The sequence below is a fragment of the Colletotrichum siamense genome (assembly GCF_013390195.1).
Source record: "Colletotrichum siamense strain Cg363 chromosome Unknown KSG_Cg363_contig07, whole genome shotgun sequence".
NCBI classification, from domain to species: Eukaryota; Fungi; Ascomycota; class Sordariomycetes; order Glomerellales; family Glomerellaceae; genus Colletotrichum; species Colletotrichum siamense.
The window spans coordinates 2,475,461-2,487,143 of NW_023501020.1; the positions used below are offsets into that span (position 1 = coordinate 2,475,461).

The following is an 11,683-nucleotide window of genomic DNA, read 5'->3' on the forward strand; positions in this document are numbered from 1 at the left end:
GAACACGCAGCTTGTCTGATGCCCGACGATTCACATGACGGTGACGTTAGGTGGGATTTGGTTCTATCCATGTTAGTTAGGACGAAGTTGTTTGGTGCTTCACGCGGGATGAGAAAGAGGAGAATGTCTTCAGTGTTACACATGTATGATACCCCAAGCTTGTGATATTTGTAGAGTTGTATTAGACTATAATGGTACGGACTCAGTTATGGTACTCTGAAAGCAAAAGTCAACTCTGAATTGCTCAGGCAATCAATCTGTCTAGACTGGATCTAGTGGTGCTTTTCGCGCGACCGGCTCTCTGAAGAGTCTTGAAGGTATCTAAATGCCCCTTGTAGAAAACATTTGCCAAAGTCGATAATCCCGTTACAAATTGGCGTTCATCGTATCCGATTCGTTCGTAAAAAAGTTGTGTGATCTCGTCGCAGCAAGCAAGCATGACTCCGTTTTACAGTTTACACCAAAAAAATGCCCGGTGGTGTGAAATTTTTCCCATTGGTTTTGCCCCATCATTCGTCTTCTCCCAACTGGTGTGGTCGTTCGTTTCTCTCATATCGATATTTGGTATTCGTTTTTGTTCGTTGCCGTGGTTTGGTTTAAAAAAAAAAAAAAAGTCATCTCATCTTCGTCGTCGTTGTTTTCCCCTCTTTGTTCAAGTAGAGTCGTCGGACGACTGGGCCTCAGCCTCGGCCTGCTTGGCGGCGGCCTTGGCCGCCTTTGCCTCTCTCTGCTTCTCCTCCTCTTCGGGCGTCAGGGTCTTGAGCTGGAGGGCGTGGATGCCGCCCTCGCGGGACATCTCCTCGCGGAGCAGGGCGTAGATCATGCGGTGGCGGGCGGATTGCATCTTGGTGCCGAAGGCGTCGGAAACGATGACCAGTCTGTGAGGCCATTGGTGTAAGTAAAAGGGAGCCCATTGCTACACCCCTCGCGGGGGATGCTCACCTGAAGTGTGTCTCCTTGGAGGTTTGGCCTTGCATGGCCTTGTGGTGGCTGTGAAGGTGGGAATCGTTGTAGATTTCGAGGGTGGAGGGGGAGAGAGCGGCGGTGACCTTTGGGGAGCATGTCAGCAAACACTTTCGTCTCGTCGACTTGGAGGGGGAAACATTCGTACCTTGGCGCGAATTGTGTCCTCGATGGGAGTGGTGGACGACATGTTTGGCGGTCTGGCGTTAGCCGAGAAACCGAGGGCGTATCTGCGCAACATTGGTATCGGTATTTGAGTGTAGGTCTTTGGTATGTGTAGTGTTGTTGGTGTTGTAGTGAATCCTCCGGTCAAACTCCCAATCCTGCCGACGAAGGGGCGGAATGTGTTCATGGAGAATAAGAAGAGAGGGGAAAGGAGAAAAGAAGGAGAGAAGAGGGAGGGACTTGAAGTAGTATGAAGGCGTGTGTCGCAAAAAGGAGGTGAGCAAGGTGTCCTGGCGTACCTTGGAGAGAGCGTGTGGTGAAAGAGTGGATGGAGACACGGCGGCGGAGGTCAAGGTCACGGCAAGCAAGCAAGCAAGCAATCGAGCAGGCAAGCAAGGCCAGGAACAGACAAGACAAGGACAGGGAATAAGCAAAGTTGCGCGCGTGTGCTGGATAGGGATTTGCTAGCCCAACAGCTTTTTCGGTTTAGGTACGGAGGGCGCGGTGTGGACTGGTACGGGTACGGGGAGCGAGAGGCGACAGAGAGGATGGACGTGGGTGTGTAGCGTAGACCGAATGTGCGGTAAGGCTTCAGGTACGGTTGCAAGGTTGTTGTTGTGTGCGTGCGTGTGCGTGTATGGGAGGAGAAAAAAAATTAGAGAGGTGCGGCAACAGATTTTCGTCAAACACCCCGGGACGGGGGGTGAGGGGTCCAGAAGAAGTTTCGGTGTGTCGGTGAGAAAAGAGCGGCATGCGGGATGGCCTTGGCAGGCAACATGGCACCGGGATGCCGGCCAATCAGTGGGCCGGGAAGCGTGCCTCTGTCCTTCCGGTTGGTAACCGGCGGACCCCACTCCCAGGGAACTCACCTCCAGTCTTTCCAGAGCCCAGGGAAGACAAGGGAGCGGCGGCCGGGGAGGAGAGTCGGGTGGGAGTGGGAGGGCACGGGGGGCGTTTGTTTTACAGAAAACTTCACCTCAGACTCTCTCCATCATCCACACTGATGAGCGTTGCGTTTCCAGTTTCTCTACGGCTTCGCTGGCCGGGCCCACGGGTTGGGTTGGGCTGCTCTTTGCAACCAGGTCCATGGTGCCAGATGTGCCCATCGCCCCTCCAAGCGGTGCCCTTCCATGGTTCACCTTCTTTTTTTTCCTTTTTTTCCGCCCCCTTCTCCCCGTGTTCCCGCCGCTTGACTGACACCTTTGGGTTCAGCTTCTTGCCTACCATAGTACACACCCCGGGCCTGGCGCCAGGCCTTCCTCGTGTGAGTGTGAGGTGAGGTGGTTAGCTTTGCTTTTGCATTGGATTCTGGTTCGCTGTTATGCCCACCGCCCTTCTTCTTTGCTTCTTTCCACGGACCATCTGCCCCCCTGTCAAAACCCGTGGTGTGTCCTCCCCATGCCGGTCCCGTCACATCCCAATGGACGGTAAAGGGATGATGAGGAGTCACATTTACGATTTTAGTGCGCAGGGTGGGCCGGGCTGGAAGAAGGCTAGAAAGCCATTGGAAGACGTTGGACAGAAACGAACCGGGGGGTCCAACGCGGTGACCATCTCGAACATTTGTTGACCGTCCACAGCATGGGCTGCATACCGCCCGCGCGGAGTGGGAGAGACTAGTGTACTCTGGTAGAGAGCTCAGAGGAGTCACTCACTCGCTGGCGGCAGAGGACGCACGCAGAGAAACGCTCACCGCGTGTTTCCCAACCCCCGTCACCGTCCCCTCGTCACCGTCACCGTCACCGCGCATCCCTTCCTCTGACATCTGCGAGCACGAGGCCTTGCGGGCACCACAGCACAGCTCCGCTTTAGCGCAAGGCACCATTGGCACCTGATCACAAAAAAAGGCGTGTCCAGATATCTGCTTTTCCCTTCACTTCCCCCAAGCACCCAAGGCAAGGCCCAAACGCCCCCGTCGGCCGTCCCAGACTTTCTATCTGTTGTTGATTCACAATGTCGCCAATGCACGAGGGCGGAGAACAACTGAGCTTCTAAACAGGACGACGTGGGCCTTGCATGGAATTCCAAGAGTCCAGGAGTGAAAGTGCGGTGGTGACGTGTGATTGCGGCGCCGTTTTGCAGCGGCAGACGCAGAAGAAGCGCAGCAAGCAGGATGTAGCAAGCATCAAGCATGAGAAAGCAGCAGCAGGAGCAACGGCCTCACATGAGCAGAGCGAGCCGAAGAACCGACGGTGAGGAAGGTGAGTCGACAGGAGAGATGGGCAGCATCGAGATGTACGGATACGTAGCCGACACACGCACAGAGGCACACGTCTTGTCTTGTCCTTCATCTTCTTCTCAACTTCACCCCCATTTCTGTCCGTCTCATCCCTCTTGAGCTACAGAATGGAACCCTATGGGACGCTACGCGATGGAGGGACGGATAGGCACCTCATCCCAAAGGTCCGCCGCCTCAAACGGTCCCCACTAACGTTTCTCAACGCTCGGCGTGCTGCGGTGATGTAGTAGTGTTGTTGACTGTTTCCATGGATGTGACGATGTGACGATGGTGTTTGCTGCCCGCCGTGCTGGTGTAGAGACTGGACTGGAACATCTGATTATCCCATCTTCATTCATACCCTGCCCGCGTCCCACGACATTGGATGAACTTGGAATGGTGGACATCTCCACCCACCTCAACTCACCTCACCACGGTCCTTCACCAACATGGAAGTCACAGCAGCCGCCATCACGGCCTCCGTGGACCACAACCTGCGCCGGACACCACACTGTACCCGCGGCGCACGCACACCCCCGACTCCCACTGTCCTTCAGAGAACCGTTCCACCGCATCACAGACCAACCACACCACCTCAAAGTGCTCCAAGCTTCTCGACGCCCCGCTAAGCAAGCCACAGTTTTCCGTCCGGTCTTCGGCAGATCCAGCCGGCGGTCCTGCAGGGAGAAGTCCGATCCGGGACCTGACAGCGCCGCCGCAGACCACCCACCACCACTTACCACTGCTACCAGTACCAGCACAGGAAGGGCCAAAAAAAAAAAAAAAAAAAAAAAAAGATCCGACGGCACCTCATACACCACGACGCTGCAGACTGCACTGCACTGCACTGCACTCTCACCTACCTAACCCGACTCCCGAGAGCAACACTACCTTGCCTTGCCTACCACATCGACGGGGTCCGTCCCCCCCAATATCCACTCCGGCCTCCGATCCCTTAATCATAACGCAATTGATAACGGACGCATATCAATCTTGATCCCCCTCCCCTTTCCCCCACCCATGTTGGCCTCCGGTTTGCGGAATGTAGCACGACGGCCCGGTTGCTGCTGCTGCTGCTCCCGAGCATCGCCAACAACACCGTTCTCAGCCGCAGCCGCCGTCATCGCCGCCGGAGCACCGTCCGCAACCTACAACAACCTTCCCCCGCGTCTGAAAACATCCCGATTCTTCGCTGCCACTGCGCGCGCCTCGCAATCCCTCAGAATGGCTTCCACGACATCCCTCCCGAGGCTGCCCCTCTTCGACGCCATCTCCCGCCACGACCCCGAGTCCACCGCCGTCGTCCACTCCCTCTCCGGCCGCCGCTTCAAGTACGGAGAGCTGCTCGGCGATGTGCGCCGCGCGCGGAACCAGCTGCTCGAGTCGTCCGGCAAGCCAGACCTCAACGGCGAGCGCATCGCGTTCCTAGTGGAGAACAGCTACGACTATGTAGGTAAGCCAAGAGATCGCAATAGCTGCCAGACCCCTCCTTGACCAAAGTAAATTGAATTATGAACATTGTTCCTGACACTATGCGCTTCTCCGCAGTGACCCTTCTCGCCGCCTTCGCAGCCCGATCCATCGCCGTCCCCCTCTCCCCGGCCTTCCCCGCGGCCGAGCTACAATACATCCTCAACCAGAGCGAAGCCTCGCTCCTGGTGTCCTCGGCCAAGTTCGCCGCCAAGGCGAAGGAGGTCCTCGCGACAGAGCTCGTCTCGAAGCCCGCGCAGCTCGAACTCGAGAAACACCAGGGTGGTGCCCCGCACGAGCAGGTTGAGCTGGACAGCCCCGACGCCGGCGGTGCGGGCATGATGCTCTACACCTCGGGAACTACGAACAGACCGGTACGAAGGAAGAGCCATTGGGTTTCAATTTGGATATTGAACAGCAAGCTAACATCCTCACCTAGAAAGGCGTCTTGCTCCCTCAGTCCGTCCTGACGGCGCAGTCCAAGTCCCTCATCGAGGCGTGGAACTACACCCCGGCAGACCACCTCCTGCACGTCTTGCCCCTCCACCACATCCACGGCACCGTCAACGCCGTCCTCACGCCCCTCCTCGCCGGCTCCACGATCGAGTTCATGTTCCCCTTCAACGTCGATGCCGTCTGGAAGCGCCTCGCCGCGCCCTTCATAACCTCAAACGGCACAAACTGGACCAATGGCACCAATGGCACAAACGGCGTCAACGGAACCCACGCACCACCCCCCAAGGAGAAAATCACCTTCTTCACCGTCGTGCCAACAGTCTACTCCCGCCTCCTCGCCACCCACAAGGCCCTCCCCCTCGACCCCGAAGAGCCCACCCGCGAGGCCGTTTCCCCGAAACACATGCGCCTCGCCATCTCCGGCTCCGCGGCCCTGCCGACCCCGATCAAGGAGGCCTGGAAGACCCTCAGCAAGGGTAACGTCCTCCTCGAGCGCTACGGCATGACCGAGGTGGGCATGGCCCTCAGCTGCGGCCTCGACTTCGCCGACCGCGTCGACGGCAGCGTCGGCTGGCCCCTGCCCGGCGTCGAGGCCCGCCTCGTCGACATGGACACCGGCGCCGTCATCCCCCCGGGCGAGGACGTCGACCCCGCCACCGGCCGCGAGCGCTCCGGCGAGATCCAGCTCCGCGGCCCCACAATCTTCAGAGAGTACTGGCGCAACCCCGAGGCCACCGCCAAGGAGTTCGTCGAGGGCGAGGACGGCCGCGGCAAGTGGTTCAAGACGGGCGACGTGGCTGTGCGCCGCCGCGTCGACGGCGCCGGCCTCAACGCCGCGCAGGCCTCGTGGGCCAAGGGCGACATGTACTTCATCCAGGGCCGCAAGAGCGCCGACATCATCAAGACGGGCGGTGAAAAGGTCAGCGCCCTCGAGGTCGAGCGCGAGCTGCTGTCCCTCCCCGAGGTAGCCGAGGCCGCTGTCGTCGCCGTCCCCTCGGGCAAGTGGGGCAGCAAGGTCGGCGCCGTCGTCATCCTCAATAAGGACGTCGTGCCGCATTGGTCGCCCATGGCCATGCGCAGGGCCCTCCGAGATCGGCTTGTCAACTACAAGATCCCGCAGGTCCTCAAGGTCGTCGACCATATCCCGCGAAACGCCATGGGCAAAATTAACAAGAAGCAACTGGTCCAGGCTGTGTTTGAAGACCAGTTTAGCGGTGATGAAATGTAATAATATTTGCTGTGTGCATATATCCGTAGACAGGTACACACTTGTTTGAATAGGGGAAACATAGACTTGAGATAGAGAAAAGAAGAATGCCACCCTCACACCATCGTCCGAACAATCTGGGACGAATTGTTCCAACAGGGCTCATGTCGAATGGTCCGGTGATTCTCCCGACCTCGTCATTGATTATGCTCCCTCTCAGCTGGTATAACTTGCATGCTGTCACTCAAGGTGGAAGTAGGACGTCCGACGCAATGTCCGTAAGTCTAAGCGCCTCACAAAGGGGACATGGCGACTGGCCTAAAACCTAGGTATCTATTCCGATTCGCGTCCGCCTATGTACTATCGATCGTGGCCCTCTAGAAGTAAAGCCATTTTTGTTTTCTCAGCAACGCCTTCATCGGGGCTCCCAAGACTATCATAAGAAAACCTTTTCCGTCCCTGAAATGCGTTATCATTGATGCATAGCAACGCCCGATACCTGGTGTTCCCCACCAGCATCAGACACAAAAGGTTGGCTTAAGAAATGCGAGGAGTGATATCATGTAGACGCATTTGGCCTCTTCTCGAAGGAGGAGGAAGCCAACAAGTCCGGTAAAATGCAGGGTAAAGTCGTGTGTCGTGTTGTTCGAATTCGTGTCCGTCTAGACAGTGTGCTTGGCCTTGGCACGGCTGCTTCCGCTGTGTGCGCTGTCCGTGTGGCCAGAGAACTCAACGCTCTCACCGGGGGGCAGGTTCAAGATCTCCTTGAAACGGCGGCCGATGTTCAGAAGGATCTCACGGCCCTTATCCTGGGAACGTCCCTTACCACCAGCCACATCTCCATCACCACGGCCGGGAATGCTCTTGCCAATAGTACGAGTCCAGACACCGATACGGAAGAAAGCCTTGCGCACGTTGACAACAACACCCATGACTTCGCCGTCGTCCTCACCCTCCAGAGTCTCGCCAATGGCAGCCAGCATCACGTGCAGCCAGAGGTCATCGATAGGAACAGCACGCTTCTCCTTGAACTGGTAGGACCACTTGCCACCGTGCTTGTTCTGGGCGTCCTCCCACTCAGGGCGGACACCAGCCTTGAAAAGGTGGTAGTCGGACTTGAGGGCCAGCTCGGAGACGGGAGCGATGTTGTTCTGTCATTACGTTGTCAGTGGGGGGCGGGGTCGTGAAGGATAGGGAAGCAGATTGCACGTACATAGACACCCCAGAATTCTTCCACTGAGTTAAAGGTGATAACTTCCTTCAGGAGGTCATTCCAGTTGTCACCCTGTTTCCAAAGTTAGGCGGTGAAACTTGTCGATATTTGCAACGAGAAGGTACGAACCTTGCCACTGGGGGGCTTGGTGAACCAGAGAGTCCATTTGTTCTGAAGTGGGTGCTTAACGTTGAAGTTGTCCTTGTCGTGGAAGACAGTGATGTCCTTGTCGGTATCGTTCTCCTTGGTTTCGGTGCTCTTCTCGGCGCCCTCGGGGGAGATGGGGATGGTCGAGAGGTCGACCTGCTGGTCGGGGTTTGTGGGCGTTTGCACGGAGGTCGCCATTGTGAAGATGTGTTGATGTTGTTGAGGTTGTGACAGCTGGGTATCACTCGGACGGGCGAGTATGTGTGCGAAGATGTCGACGGAGGTTGACGACGCGAGAGGAGAGGGGCGAGGTCGACGAGGGTATTTCGACTCGAGGAGGAAAGTGGGAGGGTTCCGCTCGTGAGGACGGTTTGCTCGCTGTTGGGAAGGTACCGTGGGGGTTCACAGCTGACTACTTCCAAGTATGCGGGGGTTCCGACGTTGCGCCAGGCACGTCAGCGGATATCGGCAGGCTCGGTGAGTGATTAAGGTGAGAAACGGAAGGTGACGTTCTCGTGGACGAGGAAGTTGCGATGAGGTTTTGCGAAGGATTGCGCTCAGCAGTCACGGTTCGATCAGTGTGGTGCTTTCAGTCGCAAAAAAATGCCCAAGCGGGCGGGCCAACCGAATGGAAGAATAAAAAGTGGGGTTTGGACCTCTGACGGGAAGTCGGGCGTGGTACCTATTCGGACAGAGTACTCGCTCTTGAGCCTGTTAGCCTGCCCTGCCTGCCGTACGTCGGAGTGAAGCAGTTTCCCACGGCCAGGCAAGGTGCCCAAGTACCTCACTTACCTACCTACATACCCAGGTCCCGCCCACCTGCCACCACCATAGCCCACAGCTCGCCAAAGGCTTCGCTCATTCCGTCAGACTCACCACTACACCGCGGGGCCTTCCCACACAGTCGGTGGGTTGTTAGGGCGATGCGCAATGGACCTCCTCGCCAGTCACCACTCACCACACGACACAGTTTCTTAGCGGGCAAGGTTGTCATCCGACAGGCGAGGCCATTGGAGCAAGATGCATCCACTGGGCTGCTTAAACTTCCGTAAACCTGGTCTTGACTGGGACCAGACCTTGGGCCGTCTTCCAGGTCGTCACGTCTGTCAGGGCGGTGCTGCCCAGGAGAGACTTGGAATTCAAAGTTTGATGCCATCCAATCCGTGTCTCTTTGTCTGGCTTAAGCCCTGCAGTGCTCAACGCTCGCCTCTCTTTGGCCAACGCCTACCACCAATGCAAAATTATCATTACTCAGGTTGTACAGAAAGGATACAATCAGCATTCAGAGAGGGAGCACAGCCAGGTATCTTGTCTTGTTGATTTGTTTGCCAGCTACATGGCCCCTTGCAACCTTCTCAACGGCGACTTTGCCAGAACCGACTCATTTTCAGCCCCTTCTCCTGCCCCTTCCTACGCTCAAGGACGCACCCCTGTTTCGAGATTTATTTTTCGTCTTCGGGGTGCGAGCGTCGTCTTTCTTGGCTTCGGGCTGCACCGAACTTTTCCAGAAGCTTTTTCCTGGCTCCAAAGTAACCTAGGTGATCCATCCATGCACTTTACTCGACCTGAGTCAATCCGCACTTTCAGCTTTTTGCTTGCAATACACCTTGAGTTCACTTGGTTATTCCTCATTCTTAGCCTGGCTAGAGACTTTCTCCTGCTGCCTCCTGCAGAACATCGCCCATTGCGTGGAGAAGCCGACGGAGACAACGGCTGAAACACGAAGGGTACTCCCGTCGAAACAAGCCTCAGGGGATTTGCCCCAGGTCAACATCGGCTCATGTTGCCATCTCGGGCAAGGACGTAGTTCGTCGAATGATATTGAGAGCCCACCCTTACTGCCCTGAAAAGAACAAATCAGGGCAAACTTTTTTCTTCTTCCGCTTCCGTTCGTGTTCTGTGGCTGAAGAATGCAGGGCGGCGAGAAACATGGCCGTCTTTGTTGATGACATTTCTTTGGCCATTTTTCGGCGGCTTCTTGCTACTTGACCAAGAGATCATCGTGCTTCCCATCTCAACGCGGTCGATATAGCGAGGAGGATTGTCTTCAAGCAGGGCACAAAGATGTCGTCTGCCTTTTGTGCATTCAAAGAGAACTGACTGTTCAAAAAAAAACATTGCTCTCGTGATGAAGCCCGTCATTAAGGAGATCGAGAACAATGAATAGGAATGGGTTGCTGGATTTATTGCCTACCCTTCTTAAGTTCGTGCTCGCGCCCAAAGCAAATATGCAAAACAGTATCACGATCAACATCTACACTCAAGTCTAACAGCCCGTCAGTTTTGCTGTCAAAATCTTTTTGAGTTATACGTCAGAACTCGTTAGTTGCGCTTGTGTCATGTCTTCCTCATACTCACAAGGAAGCAAGAATGCTTCAAAACAAACAGGGAACAATAGCGGCCAGCATATACCGCCTATGGTCCCTTTGCCTCGGAGGCAGGATTTAAACCTGGACGACCTGCGCGGTTTTGAGCCCGGACGCCTCGACTTGCGATGGATCACACCATCCCAGAGACTAGACGACCAATTCTTCACGGAACACTATGCTTCTGTTGCCTCCAATATCAAGTATCTAGTCAAAAATCTCTTCAGGTGCGGAGATCTTCCTCCAGATGGTTCCGTCTGGGCTGCAACCCGCAAATATCATGGCGAAAAGTTCCATCTTGAGCGTATCGTCGGCATGGTCGCTCGGCCAGACCCAATGGACCCAACTCCGTGGGAGGACCTCATGACAAGCAAGGCTAAACGGTTCTGCGTGATGCGGGCCGTCATCATGCTAGTCCTTGAAGAGCAGGTGTTCTCGGAGCTTCTTTTCGGGGCGACCAAGAAACAGTCCGAGCAGCTTCATGCCCAGGACTCTGACTATTGTCACGATGGAGGTGAGCCAAGTTGACGGATTATTGAACTGAACAGAATCGCTAATGAAGTCACTTGTAGGCATACGGCGCTCAAGGCTCAGATCAACACTTGTGGAGATGATGCTCGGCCACTCTCACGGCATGCCGCAATGTTTTTGGCCGAGTGTTGACAAGGTAGCCATGAGGCTGTTAACGCTCATCTTCCCAGTACTGAACTGGGTCAGACGAACATGGCCACCCGACCAGGACATGCCCGACATCAAAACGATCTACCAGGAGATACACAACTGTCTGGCGTATGCCTGTTGGTTCGCAGTGCACAAGCAGCGCGCTTCTTCCGTGCTCGAATTCACATGGCTTCACCCGGGCGACCAGTACTGTCCTGACCAGATCGAACTGTGTCCAGCAGGGCTCCAACGCGCTCTTGCGGCCTCCGCAGACGCCTCCTCAGCCTTGGGATCAAATACTCAAAACGCATCGCCAGCTAGGATTGCGAGGGTAATGATATGCGTCGTCCCTCGTCTGGACATTATCAAGTCAGTTGAGTGCGACGGAGAGGCGGTTGGCCATACCATCACTACGCTTGCGGACACTCGTGTGGTCTACTATCTCGGGTTGATGGATCCGGACGCCGACGACGAGGTATTCAAATGGTCTCTGATGGAGTACTCCATGACTCTGCAACCGAAGACATCCCTTGCTAAACGTCTTCGCGCAGGCCCTCTTGCTTTCCGGCGTTTCCTCAATGAGTTAGTGATGCGCATCCTAGCAGCTTTATGGCTCTTGGGGATACTATTTGTGATACATAAATTCGTTGCACGGGTTTGGCAAAAATACGACTTGATTACTTCTCAACAATTGACTGCTCTATGGCGGCAGTTTGGGATACCAGAAAGGAAAACAACAACGGCAACGATTTGATTTTTACGGTTTATCAGATTGATGGCGTTTGGGTTGCTTGCTCGGAGTTAGCTGGGTTAGACTT

General features: G+C 55.6%; 4 protein-coding genes across 4 annotated transcripts; 2 read left to right on the forward strand and 2 right to left on the reverse strand.

Annotated features, from left to right (window-relative positions):
* Positions 1–652: 652 nt before the first annotated feature.
* BOL1 (BolA-like protein 1) lies at positions 653–1,153 on the reverse strand (the record flags this gene model as incomplete). The annotated part of the gene is made up of 3 exons (XM_036642826.1): positions 653–878; positions 943–1,049; positions 1,112–1,153. 3 exons carry the CDS (start codon positions 1,151–1,153, stop codon positions 653–655), a joined length of 375 nt encoding a protein of 124 aa, XP_036491970.1.
* A 3,417-nt stretch (positions 1,154–4,570) lies between these two features.
* On the forward strand, positions 4,571–6,500 carry CGCS363_v010978 (Acyl-CoA synthetase family member 3; the record flags this gene model as incomplete). Its single annotated transcript, XM_036642827.1, has 3 exons — positions 4,571–4,799; positions 4,895–5,190; positions 5,256–6,500. 3 exons carry the CDS (start codon positions 4,571–4,573, stop codon positions 6,498–6,500), a joined length of 1,770 nt encoding a protein of 589 aa, XP_036491975.1.
* A 641-nt stretch (positions 6,501–7,141) lies between these two features.
* Positions 7,142–8,037, reverse strand: tif451 (Eukaryotic translation initiation factor 4E-1; the record flags this gene model as incomplete). Its single annotated transcript, XM_036642828.1, has 3 exons — positions 7,142–7,630; positions 7,693–7,764; positions 7,822–8,037. The coding sequence occupies 3 exons, from the start codon at positions 8,035–8,037 to the stop codon at positions 7,142–7,144; spliced, it is 777 nt and encodes a 258-aa protein (XP_036491974.1).
* A 2,141-nt stretch (positions 8,038–10,178) lies between these two features.
* Positions 10,179–11,452, forward strand: CGCS363_v010980 (uncharacterized protein; the record flags this gene model as incomplete). Its single annotated transcript, XM_036642829.1, has 3 exons — positions 10,179–10,719; positions 10,778–11,340; positions 11,417–11,452. The coding sequence occupies 3 exons, from the start codon at positions 10,179–10,181 to the stop codon at positions 11,450–11,452; spliced, it is 1,140 nt and encodes a 379-aa protein (XP_036491485.1).
* Positions 11,453–11,683: the final 231 nt, after the last annotated feature.